Source organism: Saccostrea echinata, unplaced genomic scaffold (assembly GCF_033153115.1).
Source record: "Saccostrea echinata isolate AGI-Se365-2 ecotype Australia unplaced genomic scaffold, CSIRO_AGI_Sech_v1 ptg000064l, whole genome shotgun sequence".
NCBI lineage: Eukaryota > Metazoa > Mollusca > Bivalvia > Ostreida > Ostreidae > Saccostrea > Saccostrea echinata.
Genome location: NW_026889813.1, coordinates 3,623,777 through 3,641,837, shown reverse-complemented (window position 1 = coordinate 3,641,837; position 18,061 = coordinate 3,623,777). Strand labels below are relative to the sequence as shown.

The window sequence follows — 18,061 nt, the reverse complement described above, 5'->3', positions numbered from 1 at the left end:
TGATACAATGACCTCGTTTGCAAATACTATCTGTCGTCAGTCGAATGTTGACTAAAAACATCTTTCATAAAGTTTGTTAGGCCATTATTTTCACACTGAACTGATTGTGGGGATTTTTTTCGTTTACCCGATCATACGACGGGTATGACCGGTCGGCAGGGGATTCTTACCCCTCCTTGGCACCTGATTCCACCTCCGTTTTCAGATTCCGATTTGGCTCTGCTCATACATCATATTGTTTAATTGTAATTGTTGTATTGTTTAAAGTTATACACGTTATAACTTGCGTCAGTTAAGAATAAAGTTGGAAATTTATTTATTATGTTTACCAATTAAAGTTACGAAAATACTGTAAATTACACAATTGAAAACGAACGCGTTATAAAGATGTCAAATTATAATTATTTATTTTCCTACTAGGAAAGTAATGCCTCTTTTTAAATTAATGCATCACGTGACACTGTCGCTATTTTTAGACTGATAAACAAAAATTGGCGTCAAGAAAACGAGGTAGGCCACTTGGTATACAAATAACTTTTGACATGAATGGCAAACGTCTAACACTTAAAGATACTTATCTTTTAAAGCAACTAGTATTAACCATCTACTCTGTTATGACAGATATTAACCTTTCATCTATAATCGTAGTCAAAATTCAATGTACCTCGTCGTCTATGATTTCCCGCAGACATGCGTGACTATATGCTTTTTACGCACTTCCTTTCAATATTTATGAAAAGACTGAATTTTTAATTGTAGATCTTGCTTAATTGTTTTGTAATTACAACGACTTATTTATTAAAACTTTGTGGAAAGTATTATTTTTTCATTACACATCATGTTTCTTAAACCATTTAATCATTTTGTTTCACATAAAAAATCGGCGTTTATATAGCGTGTATTTCTTTAAATGGACTTTTATGAATAACCAATGTTCGATATCTTCACATTTTAACTCAAACCAGTGAAAAAATAATTTGATCCAGGCATAAATAATGGTATCTGCTGCTTTACATGCAAAAGCTGAAATGAAAAACACCACAGAGTCGATCACATCTGTTTCATATTTGGATGTTTTTTGTTTTGTTTTTTTTGTTTTTTTTTTTGTTTTTTTTTTTTGTTTGTTTGTTTGTTTGGTTTTGGTTTTTGGGGCTTTTGGGTTTTTTTTTGTTGACTTTAGACAATAAGAGCCAACTAAAATAAATTGTATGAAAAATGAGATGAATTCTGCTTTTCCATCGTCAATTCATCTCATGGTGTTTACGAATGCCTTATTCGATACGATCAACTCACCAAGGCAAGCTGCTGACAGATAAGTTTATTACAGGGATTTCAACAACAGCGTTTAAAGTCATCATTTCGTAAATTTTGTGATCGTTATAATGACTCTCTTATCAAATATAACCTATCACTCGGTCGTATTTCGGCCGACTTGTCTCATACCAATTGCAAGGCCTTTGTTTTTATAACTTTTTAAACTTCGAATTGCTCCGTTTACCTGATCAATACAGAGAGCTCCGATGAATCCGGTCGACAGGGGATGCTTACTTCTCCTAGGCATTTGATCCCACCTTTGGAATTTTCGGGGGTCCGTGTTTTATGCCCTGTTCACAGATTTTTTTTATTGTTTGTAGATTTCTATTTAGATCGATCACTGTTCGTTATCTTGAACTTTTTCATTCATATTAAGAATACAAGATCCAATTTTGAAATTCATATTTAAATTACTGAAGAAGTTTTTCCTCCCAAGAGTTTATGAATAATAACATTGCATCGCATGCAAAATAGTTGTACTCCTATAATTTATCATTAATGTTAGGATCAAATGGTACAGGTATTTTAACGATTTTATTTCGAAAATAAACTTAAATCTAAAAACAACTATATCAAAACAAATATATAATAAGAATTAGGTTATATATTTGTATGTCTATACAAAGTTATTCTCAATTACTCTTTCCAATATTCCATGATCAAAACATCAAATAATTATAATCATTTAAAAACCAATTTTAATTCCGTACTTTTATTCCTATATCATTTCAGATTTTTTTCTATACTGTCCAGTGCTATTGAAGTAAATTTCTGCCAAAGATATGCCACATTTTGTATCTATACAGAAGAAGTGTAAATGTAAGTTGTTATAAACATCAATAATCAGCAAGAATGTCAAAATTCAACAGGATAATCGTCGTTAGATTGTGAAAATCCATCAAACTGAAGAAATACTTTGTCCTGAAATGTAACAAAATTATGATAAATATACAAATAATTCAAATTAATGAAATACACCATTCAAATTCTAACATTTCAAATTTTCTATACACTAATATACACAAAAAATTTAATGCCGCTAGCAATATAAAACCTATTCCGCAGAAGACTTTTTAAAAATCGTTAAATAAAAAAATTGATATCTAAAAATCTTGAGGAGTTTTACCAGTCTTTGCCATGGCAAGAAACCATATTTCCAAAAAAAATGGCAACTGAATTATCATTATTTTCTTAATAAAATTTATGTCATTTAAGAATCAAAATCGAAAATGGAATAGTACCTGATATTTTGATCCTGATGTTCGTTTATTATTGAGTATCCTGCTTAGGGCCTTTATTAGGACATCGTTTTCCGGAGACTCCATGCTTCGTCGTGAGTCTGTTTTTTCTGTAAATCTTTCTCTTTCAAGCCTATGAATTATAAGAAAAGTGTTTTCTATTCCTTTATATTTGTGAATCATTTTTTACAAACAACGTTAACCTTTTCAAGCACTCTGAGTCAAAACTGCGATGCCAATTATGTCAAGAAATTCCAAATGTTCTGCTCTACATTTGTGACAATACATCGCTCTAAAAGCATTATATATAGTAGGCAGTGATTAATTTTATTATTCTATTATTTAGCGATCACTTTTTACTTACAGATCTTTAAGTTCCAACAATTTTAGTTCCCGACTTTTTTCTGTATTCATGTTAGCACTAACGTCTCTTTTAGCAGCTACTCCCAAACATCGGCGTGCAAATGGATATACTCTGGAAAAAAATGGAAGATTTTTCATAAAATCAGTTGATTATCTGTCGTATGAATGTGAGATGCCTGCAGTAGACATGTACAATGTTTGCACTCACTACATACATAAAACAATCTTACATTCGCCCCGTAATTTCTACTTCACACAATAATGATTGCAGTGCATAGAAGAAAATACTGTAAATGTATCATATTTAGCGTGTACGATATTTGGCGGAAATTGATTTTAGAACAAGTTAGCGTAGATTTGATTTTACGCATTTCTTAATGTTCTTATTTATATATATGTGTGCAAGACATTTAGCGTTGTACTTGAATTAGCGGAAGTTTCTTTCCGCGAATGGCGCTAAAAAGCATACAGCGCCAATGTAATACGTTTACGGTACATGGTATACATTTGTTTTAATTCAATTCAACATTTTGAATTAAAATCTTCATTATAACTATATCCATATTGATAAAAATCCTAGAACACATCTCTACTTTTTATAACTCCTTCTCATATTTTTTTTTATAAATTAGTGTGCTGCTAAATTCATCCCAAGAATATAATTTTTTTCCCCGGAGTCACCATCTTCCCTCGTTTTGCGCAGGAAATTTGAAATACTCAGGGCGAAAATGATTAGATTAAGTCGTATTAGCAGATCAAGAATATGTTATCAATTGAATTCACACTGCATGTCATGGTTACCCATTCACATCTCTTCTAGATTCTCTCAGTGGAATTTTGTTTTACAGCCCTTGATACCAGTTTATCAAAATATAATGTATCGATTAAGATAGTTGAAATGATATTATATATAAACGTCTTCAAATAAAAGATTTTAATTAGGTATAAAGGGACGAATCCTTCCAAATCTACCATTTTGGCATTGAATAGCTATAATTGGAAACGGACAATTACAATAACACCTTGAGAATTATCATTACTGAGATTTAAAAAAAATTGATTCAGTCCTATAGCATAAAATTATAAAAGATGATGACTTGGTAAAACTTGCTTTTCATTTCTTTAATAAATTTAGGTTTTGTTTTAATCTTTTCACAATTTTCTAAAATTGTTTTAGATTAAACTTCTATGATGAATGGTTACCATGTAAATCATGTGATGAGGACCCCTACTTGCTTATTTTATTAATTGTTATCTTATTTACTTAACTCCCAGAATAAGAGACATAGACGGATATTTACAAAACCCAGTTCTATTTTTTGGATTTTGGTTAAGATCTTAGCTTCTCTAGACTAGATGTCATAAAGAATATTATTTTATCTTTATTTCCGAATTTTCGAAATCTATTTTGTTAGAACAATGTTGTGTCTTACTATTACTTACATTTTTTTCAATTTATTTTAATTAGATTGTCACCTAAATCATCAATTAATGAAATTCTAACTTCACTTTCTTACAAATCTATGTTGCTTTCTTCAAACAAAAGGTACTCACTCGCAAAATCGTCGTCTTGGCCGTCGTTGAGCTGCCCCCGTCATGGTGAATAAAACAATCGCTAGAATAATGTTCTCAACTGTTGCCACTTGCATGCTCTGAAACAATTAACGAAAAAATGTAAACTTATACACTCTAGAACGTTTGAAAGGAAAGGCAACAGTCATACAGACAGAGGTTTGTCTCGACGAGACAGTTTAGTGTTAGGGTGATGATACCTTGAGTACAAGTCATAAGCTTATACAACATAACGGAAAATTTATATCAATGTTTTATCCATATTAATTTTATTAAAAATGAAATTTCACAATATCTTGGGATTAAAGAGGATAGCCTGTCACGTCATTGTTATGAAAAATAGAAATTATATCTTTATGAACATGCAGTGAGCGAATTCCTCCACACCTTTTATTTAACAAAGGACAATATTTGTTAATGGTCAATATTTGCCCCAGAAATCAAACTTTGAGGGAGAAATCTATAATTATGTTCTAAACCAGAGGTATATCTGCAGAATTCAAAGCATTAAATATTTTCATCAGCCATGATACCATTTTTTAGATATGACGTCAGGAAAGTGACGTAAATTTAAAATTTCCATGATTTATAGAGAAAAAGGTATATATCACGTATCACGTATATCAGTAAAAATTGAATAAGTATTATTCATTTTGTTCTCTTTCTGAAAAATAACGCAGATCGAGTTCAAATAGTTTGGGACGTCACAGAAACAAAAACTTGTCAATAACCTACTTCGAAACTAAAATATTTTTTGTTAATTCAAGTTTTTGTACAATATATAAAATACAACATATTTCACAATTTTTTTTTTAATTTAACTTTTATGGGGACAAAAGTATGCATATACAGCGTATAGCTTTGTTTTCCAAAGCAAAAATTGTGAGAAGTACAAAGAGCAAATTTAATTTCAATGCCAGATTGAAAGCAATTTTGCCTCGCCACGTGTAATTAAAATATCTAGTCATCCCATGCGATTTAAAATTTTCTATTAATATCCTTACACTAAAACGAAGAATTATTTTTGGATAATATTTATGAATTAACCTTTAGAATTGAGAAATATGTGGTATGTCTACTTATATATTAGATGGTAGGAAATATGAAGAAAACGAACAGTATTCAATCTCGAAAGTCCAATGAAACAATACAAATTTGAAGCAGAGCAAACACAGGCCTCAAAATTCAGAGGTGGGATCAGGTGCCATCGAGGAGTGAGCATCCCCTGCCAACCGGTCACACCCTCCGTGTGCTCCTTGTCATGATCGGGGAAAAAAAAAGAAAAATCCGTTGACAGTTATATGATATTTGTGATATTTGGTATATGACATTTGTGTACGTTCTCATGGATTTCTGTATATATCTCGAGCAATGGAGAAAAAGTATCATCACGTAAATGTTCATAGTGTTCATAGTCTGCTGTCGGAATGTTTAACAAAAGGCCGCATTCTGATTGATATCGTCAAAATGTTGGATAGTACACTCAAGCAGGCGCTTTTTTTGTATTAATACTAATCTGTATTAAAAATGAGAACGACTGAAATATAATAATTTTTTAGTTGATATATTTATCTTGAACCTTATCGCTATGAAAAATTGTGAGATAGATCAAACAAAATTATCAAAATAATTTATATACGTAGACAGGTAAACATAAAAAATAGGCAGATCTTCTATGTCAGCAAAACAAAACAAACAAACAAAAGAAGAAAAGAAAAGAAAACAAACATCAAAACACGAGGAACCATCAGAATTAGTGTTTCAATGCATTTCCTCAGAATCCTAGTAACACTGAATGCAAACATTCATAATTCATAAATGAAATGGGAAATGAAAGAGTGAGTTATACATGTATGTGTGTAGGTGTTTAAATGAAATCAGTTAATACACATACTAGGTGTGCAGTGTATACATATCTCTCGGACGAACGATAAATATTTTTAAGTCTTTTTATTATAGGATTAAACGTTCTTTTTGAAAATTTTATCAATGTGTAAACTCTTGACATTTTACTCACAAACTAAATAAAAGTGCGAAGCACTTTTATGTTAAGTTTGTGAGTAAAATGTCAAAGGTTTACACATCGATAAAATTTTCAAAAAGAATGTTTAATTCTTATAATTCCAATTCCGAAGTTTTAAAATTATTTCTCTTTGAAGCCTCCATACAATCCGTTATTTCTGTATACAGCGTAGGAATACTTTATGTCGCGATGTGGAAATGAAACGTATAATCAAGATGAACATCGATAAAGTTTAACTTAAATTGTCAAAACATTCAATAAAACAAACTTATAAAAACTCTTCGAATATTGTTTAAGACAACGAATATTATAAATACAAGTAGACTTCAGAAGAATTCATCCTTGACCATGTTGACATTAACAACAGACGCTCTAAAATGAAAGTAGCATACCGACGACACCCTTGATTTGCTATGGTTTGTGTAAAGAGGGACAGAATATAGGATGTATAAAAATGAATTTGATGCTAAATAAGGCAAGAGTCTGAGGTACGTTTCTCTTTCCTATCAGCTACCGACAACTGAGCTGATTTGCTTAGCATTATGAACGACGATAATATCCTATGAGATTTAAATAAAAATTCATACTCATGATCTGACAGTGACATAAACATAACATTCCCGTCTGTCAGTCCTGTATGTCGTCAGTATTGCTTTTATTTAATTTAAAGTTTCTGTAATCGTTTAGCTAAAACAGACTAGAGGTAACGATTTTTTTTTTTTTTTTTTTTTTTTTTTTTTTTTTTTTTTTTTTTTTTTTTTTTTACAATAAAAGCTACATGTAGGCCAAGAATGTAGTTCTGGTCGAAAGATTTATCGATGTGTAAACTTTTTCTTGAATTTGTTTTCGTCCAGTCAAAACACAGGAAATCAATATTAAGATTGGAATTATTCCATATTAACGCTCCGATGTATACATATCTCTGATTTTCATGTGCTGCAGCATTAAAACAGCAACAAAATATTGATAGTCATTAATATTGATAATTCATTGAAATGAAATTTCATCTACACTTGATCAATATGTTTTCACTAAAATAATCTTAAAAAATCATTAAATTTTAATTGATTATTGATTCATCTGGTCTGAACCATTGCTAATTTTTAAATTATATATGATTCAATTTGGATCGTGTTTATTCTTCATTAGTGTGTTGGCATTATATCTATCTTCATTAACAGCTTTGTGTTGTCATAGCTTTGCATATTGCAATTTTCTTGTACTCTAAATCTCATCCTCACAGAACATTAACACTATGAGCCCTCAGGTCAATAGCAACTCCAAGAAACCTCTTCAGTGATAGCCGACGATATTTTCTACTGTCTCTTTCAATTGCCTTGTCTTTTGTTGAAATTAAAACTCAATCCCTTCCTGTAACAAGTTCTGGTAAAAAAAAAGTTCATTCAGTTCTATTGTATAATATACGAGTTAGAAAAAAAATCTTTTTTAGTTTAAAAGTAAGCAAAGCAGTTTATATGACTTCGTGTACTGTCTGTTAAGTGATTAAATAACGCGATACAATCTGATAAACACATTATCTAGACCTTTTTTTTTCCATTAACAATAAAGTGTTGATTTAGCATGAATTGTACATAGACTTTTATATATTTAATAATAGCCCCAATAAAATCGATGGTTTATATTACCATGACAGTATAATTCTAGATACTGAGGTTAATACCTCAACTATTTTCTTCTGCATCAAACACGGTATTATTAACAGATTGTGCTGTTGAATATGATTGTTTGATAGAGATAAGCTCATCTACTGACAATCATCGTTCTTGTTAGCATCATGCTTTATGTTTGATTGAAAACCTCTTCTCTCCAATCCTACCCTTTTCCCTGAAATTTCATTTGAAAGAATTCACATACACTGTACCATTTTCATTTAATGATGCAGTATACGATTCCAACAAAGTAGAATGGAGGGGGAAGTGGGGGTGGGGACTCCAAAATATTTGACAAGCAAAACAAACAAATAAAAACAAAAAAAATAAACTGCCTTTAGGGTGTCTTTAACTTTTCGACATTTTTTATGCAAGTATTTGCCAGTTTTCGACCATACTGCAACAAAAAAATCGGGGCCTTATGCTACGTGACTGACAAATTATAACAAGCATTCTGAGAGTATTGCATTAGCAATACTAGTCCCCTACCGGCAAGTGTAATCTGGTTCCCGTTAAGAATTGAAAATGCCATAATTCCGTCAAAAATCAATGAAGCAAAACGAAATGCAAACTTGATCTATAACTAATCAAAGTTAAGTCACATACCAAAAATCAGCTCAATATCTGAAAGCGTTAAGAAGAAAATTGCGGAAAACCCCTAAAAATTGAAAAGGCCGTAATTCCGTCAAAAATAAATGAAGCGGAACGAAATGCAAACTTGATCTGTAACTCATCAAGATACACCCACATACCAAAAATTCAGCTCAATATCTGCAAGCCTTTAGGAAAAAAGTGCGGAAAACCAAGTGGGACAGACTGACAGACAGACAGACCGACAGACAGACCGACGGACAGACTCAGAGGAAACCTATAGTCCCCTCCGGTTTCACCGGTAGGGGACTAACAAGGAAGACTAAGAAAATGTTGATTGACATATTTTTTCTCTCTGAATTTTGGAAAAATCTTTCCCGGCCCTTATAACTAAGGACCAGCAGCATTTTTTTTTTCAAATCATTATTGATAAATGGATTAATTCTGCTAACAAAACATACTCAAAAAATATAAAGGCTATTTCCACATTATATTTCACATTTTCTTCGGTTTAAAATATTTTTTTTTTAAATATTTATTGCAAAATGAATATAAATTGCACTGATTATTCCTCCACATTTCTCACATTAAAATAGAAAAAATCTTCTTTAGCATTTAATATTATCTTCGCAATGAACAACAACTACTCTCAAGAGGGACATTTGTAGCATTACGCACCCAAAAACCTGATTACAAGTACAAGAATAAAATAATTAGCTCCACAGTGTATTTGTAATGAAATTTGTTTTGAGATGTCCTGCAGTCAATGGTGTTTATGAATCGACTTCATTCATTGTTATGTGGCCATTCATCTGACATGTGACCTGAAGGAAGTGGCTAGTATTTAGAAAGGGCAATAATGCTCAAATAAATTTTAATTTTGCACACATCTTCCCGGGAACGGATCCAGAATCCTGCGTAAAGTTAACACATATAACTCCTTGAAAAATGAGGGAAGTTATTTCCATCGCCGTTTTTTTTTCTCCAGAAAATGATTTACTTTCTCGTTTTATCAATAACGTAAATTATGAAGATCTGCACGTGTCGCTATTATCAAAGTGTTAATAAAATACAGACAACTGTGAAACACTTGTTTTGATGACTCTAAGGGCAATGGTTCAACGGTCACATTGGAGGATTTTTTTTCCCTAGAAATAAATTTGCTTGTCAATATACAATAAAAAGAAGTAGTTGTGCAATTTGGTTGTCAATTACCCCCTCTCATTTACCTATATGTAGACGAGATACAAAACATCAAATTAAAGATAAAAAGAAAACTCGCTTCAAGAAATAAACCTCTTTTTTACAGTAAGGTATATAATTATTATAGTTTTTCATGGGATTGTCTAACCAGAAATTGATGTAGTAATGTCACTAACCAGCACACCAGGCAGGCAAAAAATGCGCTTCTTAACGGAATTATACAAAGCATGTGCTTATTTACAGAATTATACATAACACGTGTTTGTTTGTTGTTGTTTTTTTTTCTTTTACAGAATTATACAAAACAGAATCATACTCTTTGCCAAAACCCTGGAGTTCTAAAGAACAGCAGTTAATATACCACTAATTAGTTTTGCTTTATCGTTTTCAATACGTTTACTTGATTTATCATTGTATTTTTATGTGATTAAGACAGTATTGAATTAAAAGTTTCTTTTAATTAAACAAAATGCGTTCTTTGATTGTGTATGTAGGGATTGCAAATAAATAGCAGTCAGATTTCATAAGAAATAACATTTGATTGCGGTACTGCCTAACACTTATATTCATTATCAAATAAAACAACATTATAACATTGAAACATTGTGATTTAATTGAACAAGAAGATAAACTAAGGAAGATTCTATCGCAAGAATAGTATTTTTTATATTGATCAAAATAACGTACTCTCAATGACCTAATACTAGACTTCCTAACCTTCTGTAAAATTTAATGTAAGTTATATTTATTGATTAAGTATTTCGAAGTTTAAAAGTAAGAATATTTTATTTAAATATACTCCATTTTAAGATTTCCTCCTGCTTTTTGTTTTACCATTATTCATTGCATTTAATTTCTGTAAGCGTGCATTTTGCTCTTTTAAATGAGTGAAAATATGTCGACGCTATGCTCTTAAAATTGCAATCCTTTTTTTTTTCTTTCAGAAAAAAGCAGCGTCATAATGCTACAGGATAGATAAATTATGCATTTAAATGATTTTATGCTTCTGATGTATTTGTTCATGCTTTTACATCTTTCCTTCTTGGTTGACACAAGACAAATATTACATAGCCTAAAAATATTTATATTTTATTTATAACACCTACGTGCAACTGTTTTTCGTGATGGTTTTTAAAAGCAGGGGTTTTGTCTCAAAGTTATGCTTTTATACAGGATAGATCTAAAATGGATACGGTTGAATTATAAATATGCTGAATACTGATCTCTTCATTTAAATGTTATCAATGAAACCGTGTACAAGACCTATATTTCACTCCTCAAAGAGGTCTTTGGCCTTCAAAATTTAGAGCCACAGTGCTTTTTCTTATACATTTTAAAGAGTTTTCTGTGTTATCTTGATTCTCTTCGAATCGGAAAAAAGAAACGAGCAATTGAAATTTAAAAAAAAAAAGATTAAAGTGCATCTTTGTCTTGTTTCGTCTAAATTGCTGTCGACACATATTTTGATAGTTTAAGGTTCGGGGGTGAATGTTTCCCTTTCAATTAGATGCTGAAAGTAGGTCGATTTGATAAGAATTAAATCATTTGAAATAAATACCAGTGAGCCGTTTCACTGTGAAAAGATCGTTGATAAATAAGGAATGTACCTATTCTACAAAGAGTTGGTAAATATCTTCGAATTCTTTTTCCATGTGGATTTGACGTCATCAAAGATAAATAGGACTTTCAACAATGTGAAGTAACCATGCTATAAAAAATGTAATTGATATGTTCTTTACTGTCAAATGATAATTGAAACTTGGATATTTAGATATTTCATCATTCAAAGTTGCTGAGTAAAAACCAAATGAATTGGTTTTGCCACTGATAAACTGTTGATATTACACTTAAACAAGACAGAATAAAACATAATTCACTTCCATCTCTGACAACGGTTTCCCATAGCGTTTTGTTTTGACCCACTAAATTCAAAGGCGATTTTTCGCTTCGTTGGTGGTACCATATGATGTATATAACATGTATAAAATTACAAGATATAACACTTTGCTTATGCAAGTGGCTTACTGGACATAGATTACATATATTTGTACTTCTTCATGGAAATTAATTTTTTTTATGTGAATACCTGTAAAAGAAATTCCGCATACGACCTTTTCCCAGTTTTATTTTTCTTCAGCCCCTTAGATATAAAATTAACATTTTTGTTACACAATTTTAGAGCTTGGCTGCAATAGTAGAAGCACTGAGGGGAATTTGAAATAAAGTTAAGGTTTTACGACAATTGTATTTATCCTCTCATAATATAATGCTGCTGAATTAAATCGACATAGGACACACTAGTGATGTTGGGTTTTCGTAATCTTACGATCAGTTTTGATCTTAAGGAAAACTATAGTATAAAGTTCTTTTCACAAAAATACTTAAGAGAATAAGTGTACTCTTGAAATTGACTAATGATTTATAGTAAGAGAAATCTCAAGATGGATTGTAAGATTTTCTTTTATGGAAAGGTCAGCTAAGATCTAGTCATGTCAGTTGCAGAAAGCATTGAACTATTAAGTGTTGAATGTAGATCTCTCGTTTGTGTATAGTACAATGGCTATATGATCACAAGCAGATATGTGTTGACTTTCTCTAAAAAAAACACAACTTTACAACTTCCTGTGCTATGTTTAGTGACCATGATCTGGAGATTTATCTTGAATTAATTTCACAAAAGGAGTGGAAATGCACGAGAGTTTTGACAGTTTTTCTACTAGTAATGTTCTTCACTTTGTGAAAATGTATTTCTTACATAGTTTTTGCGTAAGATTTGATACGAACATAAGGATTTTTTATGAAAAGTAAGGTCAGCATATTATAGACATGGAAAATTTATTCAAGACGCTCTTAAAATTAAATCACATTAAAATAATGAGTTTCAAAAAAAAAAAAAAAATAGAAATTTATTTTCAATTAACTAGAAATAATTTTCCTTTGTCTTTTCGATGTTGAAAACCAATTATATTTTCTTGGTGTGTTAGAAGCTATATCTACGTCTTTTTCACACCAATCCTAAGTATTTTATCATCAGGTCCAATGTTCCTTGAATTCAATAATCATAACTCATTCTGTATCAGCTTTATCTTACGTCACAAAAAAACTATACTTACAGAATGATTCGACTATCAGAAAGATTTAGTTCAATTTATTTTTTTACGAACCTTGTATATGACAAACCTTTTGCACCACCTATCCAATCTACAGGTGAGTTTATTTGATATCCAAGGGAGTGAAGCTAAACATGAAAGACATCAAGTTTTTATATTAATCCGAAAACTTTAATCTCCGAAAACCTGCCCCTAAAGGTTTTGAATTTCTGTTTACCACTCTTGGCATACTATGTCGTGATGAATTGTATTTGAAACTTAAAACATTTCCAATACACAAACGTAGTAAGATACATTATCTTGTGTTGATATTCTTGTCTTCATTACAAAAAAATACAGTCATATAAAACCTGCTGCCTCAATCAAAGCATTATCAATTAAGTAATGCGTTTTATTCAAGCACGGTTTCTGAAATAAGGAAATCAAATATGAACTTGTCTGCTACGGTTTCAATTGGTCACTAATTTATGAGAACATCATATAAAATCTTGAATTGGCAATGTTATGTATTTAGACAGTTGATATCCCCAAAAGCATTTTAGATCAAATAATGTTAAGTAATAATCAATCATCTACATGAAGGTCCTATGAAAATTAATTGAATAAGTATATCAAATAATATCTTTTTTCTTACCGTACACTAACCTGTGAACATACACTGGTAAAATCGTTCTATTGACAAGCGTAGTAATTCTTCGCAAGTGAAAGACTGTCAGAAGCGGATTTAGATGAATGCTTTATCATTAAATGAAAACAATTAGTTGTTACACGTGTTATGCGTGGGGATTACTTTTCTTTTCTAAATATTATTGTAACGAAGAGATTATGTCTTGGAGGATATTAAACGAGGAACTGCAAAAATACCTTTAGATGAAAAGGTGACGACCAGGTGAGAGCATCATTTACGAGGAGTAGGTGTTTGAAAATTTCTTATTGACACAAGTGGTTCTATCATATAAAATCGTGATGTCAAGTGTGAAATTTCTCGTCATTTTGCAAGTGATTGCTTGTTAATATCTAAGAGTTGACAACTTACGTTCACTTATTTTATGACTATTAAATTTGGAATCATCATAATTTAGATACAAATTACAAATGAATTTCTTGCTAGTACAGACAAGTAAAAGATACTTTTTTGCTGGACAACTAACATTTCTGGGTGTTAAAAAACCTAATAAAGACTGTAAAAAGATATTTTACAACTGTTGATCTACAATTCTTTCTTAAACATATCTTGTTATTGAAGCTGATTTTGTTCTTTCTTTCTTTTTAAATCCCCAAAATATGGTAGGAAAATGAAAATGTTTTTCAGGATAATTGCATTATTAATTCTCAAAATGTTAACGTGAAGGTTCCACTTGAATAATCTATAGAATTGATATTTGTGAACTGAACAATATGCAAAAGCAAATATATCATTTCAGATACACAAAAATCAATCTCAACGTGTTCAGGAAGCATTTATAATGACATCAAAATACATATTTGACTTGGAACTCCTTTTTTTAATCAAACAGTAGTAATTAGTGACTGATATAATATAAGCTCAACGTTTATTTATGTTTAAGAAAAGACTTTCCTAGATTCTAGTGTCATTAAGATTGTGAACTTTATTATTTTTTTAATTAGTTTCGTATATTTTTAAAACCTGAAGAAAAGTTGCTTTATTCATGCAACTAATAACATATCAAAAGAATGGAAATATTGATGCATTTGTATGTCCAACCTTCGTTTGCAAAATATGGAATTAAACTACATGTAGAAGAAAAGGGAAAAGATCACTCTGTGTACAGTTGTCTTCTGATATTTGTTTCCTACTCAAAATACTTAACTTTTATGTTGGAATACTACATGTAACTATAAAATATCCCTTCGCTCTGGAGCAAAGAAAGAAAAGAACAATAGAATTGCTTCTAACATTCGGGGGGGGGGGGGGGTCATCGTTACAGAAAAGCACTTGCCATCAATTTGTATATTGCTAAACATGTTGCAAATTCACTTTGTTCAAACCAACCAAAATCATGTTTTGACAAATTTAAAGTGTATCGATAGACATACATAAAAAGATATATTCCATAAGAATTAAAAGCTCAAATACAGCACATAATATCTTTCACACATAAAGGGTCCTTTTTTGAAACCACTCCCTTTTTTCGAGTCAATTTATCATGGGAGGCATTGTTAAATTAAGTTTTATTAAGTTTTTTTTTTTTAAATTTATCTTATTGCACTATCACTTTTGCAGACTTTTTTGGTCATTGTCTTCGAATAGAAATTCAAGACAAAGTTTTACCTGTAATATATATGTGCATATATATTTCTTAATATGTATATAAAGAGAGACAGAGAGCTTATTCTCAAGAACTTACAAGGAAAGCTATACATTGACAAATAAAAAAGAATTGAAAATAATAATAATAAAATAATATACACAAATTAACATAGGGTACTTGACTTCTTGTGATAATGAAAAGTGATATTGATAATTGATAGTAATCAAATAAAAACCCACGAAAATGAAAAAAAAAGAAATTCATTGATCCGGAAAATCATACGATTTTTTTTATTTTACTCACCTGAAGACCGATCTTAGTCTGTTAAATAAAATTTTCCCTGTCAAGTTGGACTTGTTCAAAACATAAAACACTCCTGAAATTAAGTCTTCAAATGAGAGCTTCTATTTATTTTCTGTCTTTTATTTTCTGCTCAATTTGAATTCGCCCACTTGACACGCGTTGTCAATCCTGATTAAATTACACGCGCCAAGTTAACACAATGAACTAGTTCCCATCAGACCTCTTAATGCGTTTATTCTCTGTCAGCTCGAAGACAGGATCCAAGGTTTCCTTTAAACAAGCATCCAGAAGATGCAGACAAAATGACGTGTTGCTCTTCCTCTCCTTTTAAAACCAATAACAATTGTCTCTCACTGACTTACAGTCTCTATGAACTTGTAGACTTTTGAGTAGGTCTGATTGATTGAGCTTTTGCTAGGTTAAGGTCTGTGTTCCTGATAGATTAGTAACAGAATAATCGGTAATTAAGATGGTGTTGCGATTCTCTCTACAGGGTGTTTCACAAACAGCTACAGGTTTAATTTATCAACAATGTCAGGCTTTATCAAATCAGTTTCCGCTATTATTTATGTCCAACTTGCATAACATACAGAACGAATACAAATTTTGATTAAGGCTGATTTCATTACACGCTTCTCACGTTTTAAGAATGTAACCAAGATTGGAAGACATGCCTGGCAAAAAGCAAAAGAGGAACCTTGATTAATTTTGTCTTCTTGTTTGTCTGCTGGAGTTATGAATGTAAGGATGCTTACAATGCTCTAAAACTCCTATGTCCGTCTTTGAAATATATTTGCATAGCAAGAAAAAATTGATCTTACTCTTTAAGTTAATAATCCGTTTCTGGATTTGGCACAACAAATACAGTGTATATAGCTTTTTTACCTTTACCGTATGATAAAACGGTAAGGATAAATTAGGATATCATAATTTCATTTTTAAGGTCTGCTTTAAATGGGGTTCAAATAGGATATTGTGCAAAAACGCTAAAAATGCTTTTCTAACAACGCATTATCATGATTACACGCGTTACTGTGTCATGCTTACACGCTAACCCTTTCATCCAACAAACTTTCGTGCTTTAATACCCATTGTGGTGCCACCACTCCTAGAATTGTTGTGATATCGCGCATTACGAGCAGTCACACTCGACCCATTCAACGTTATGCTGTCACAATTACACTGCACTTTGCACACGACCCTATTAGGACCCCAATCAAGAACACTTATTCTAATGTTAATTTTGAATTTGGACTATAGACATATGCCTTTATGTTTGAAGTGAAGCTTACAAAGAGAATTCATTAAGCTCTTTTGTCGTATTGAATAAACTTTGACACATTGAACAGAAATCAATATATTTATAATATGTTATCCTTTTTCAATCCTTCTGAGCAATTAAGTAGAATGTTTTGCATATGATATTGAAGTCGTATACTTACAATCTTAAAAAAATATTATTCTTAATTCATGTAATCTTCACAAGATTATAAATGTTTGGTTATCACCTAGCCTTTTTGCTTGTAATATTGTAAATTGAAGACCGGTTTATGTTTTTTTCTGGTTTTTAATCTCTTTTGTTCTATAACTAAGTCAATAAAAATGATGTCACAGAAAATTTCTGATCAAAAGATTTCTCGAGAGAAATCAAATTTCTATATGAATTAGCGTTGGAATAGAAATACGCATTATTATTATAGTTGACTTTCTACAAGAAAGAGTCCCTTTCCTCCTTTCACCGTAGGGGTATATTTATGTGCAGTGTTACGTGTCTGTTATTGCTTTGCCTTTCAAAGGTCAGCACTACAAATTAATGCTACAGATATGTTCATGTATACTCAATAATCCTAGCCAGCTAATGTTAATATAGGCTTAAAGGCACGTTATGTTAAAACCTCACTGGTAATCCACGGCAATATAGCAGCTCTGTTTGTTTCTTTAAAATTATAAAGAAAATATTTTGAGGTGTAAAAAACGTAATTAAAATGACGAAAAAAAAGTTATTCATAAGAAAGATACAAAAAGCGTTTGGTTGAGAGACATACCAGCATCAAGGTAAAATTCCTTAAATTCTCAAATTAGTCTTCATTAAGACCTCAGTGCTCACACACACACACACACACACACACACACACACAGAGAGAGAGAGAGAGAGAGAGAGATGCTTTTGCTTCACTGTTTACTACTCCCATGTTAAGAGAGAGAGAGATGCTTTTGCTGTTCTGTTTATCACTTCTTTGTTGATTACCTGCGAGTGCTCATTAAAATACCGAATTTTTGCACCTGTTTTATATTGAATTGTCTTTAATTTTTAATGTACTTTAGTATTTTTGTCACTTTTTTTTTCAGAAGATACAATGTTCTTTATGTAAGGCATACGCTTTTTCTCTATCACCCGGTA

At 31.1% G+C, this 18,061-nt stretch overlaps 1 protein-coding gene across 1 annotated transcript; it reads right to left on the bottom strand.

The window, feature by feature from the left end:
* Positions 1-1,922: 1,922 nt before the first annotated feature.
* On the bottom strand, positions 1,923-16,193 carry LOC133175830 (uncharacterized). Its single transcript, XM_061310959.1, has 5 exons — positions 15,661-16,193; positions 4,470-4,567; positions 2,917-3,027; positions 2,556-2,685; positions 1,923-2,235 (listed from the first exon to the last, which is right to left on the bottom strand). The coding sequence occupies exons 2-5, from the start codon at positions 4,562-4,564 to the stop codon at positions 2,170-2,172; spliced, it is 402 nt and encodes a 133-aa protein (XP_061166943.1). The 5' UTR covers positions 4,565-4,567; positions 15,661-16,193; the 3' UTR covers positions 1,923-2,169.
* Positions 16,194-18,061: the final 1,868 nt, after the last annotated feature.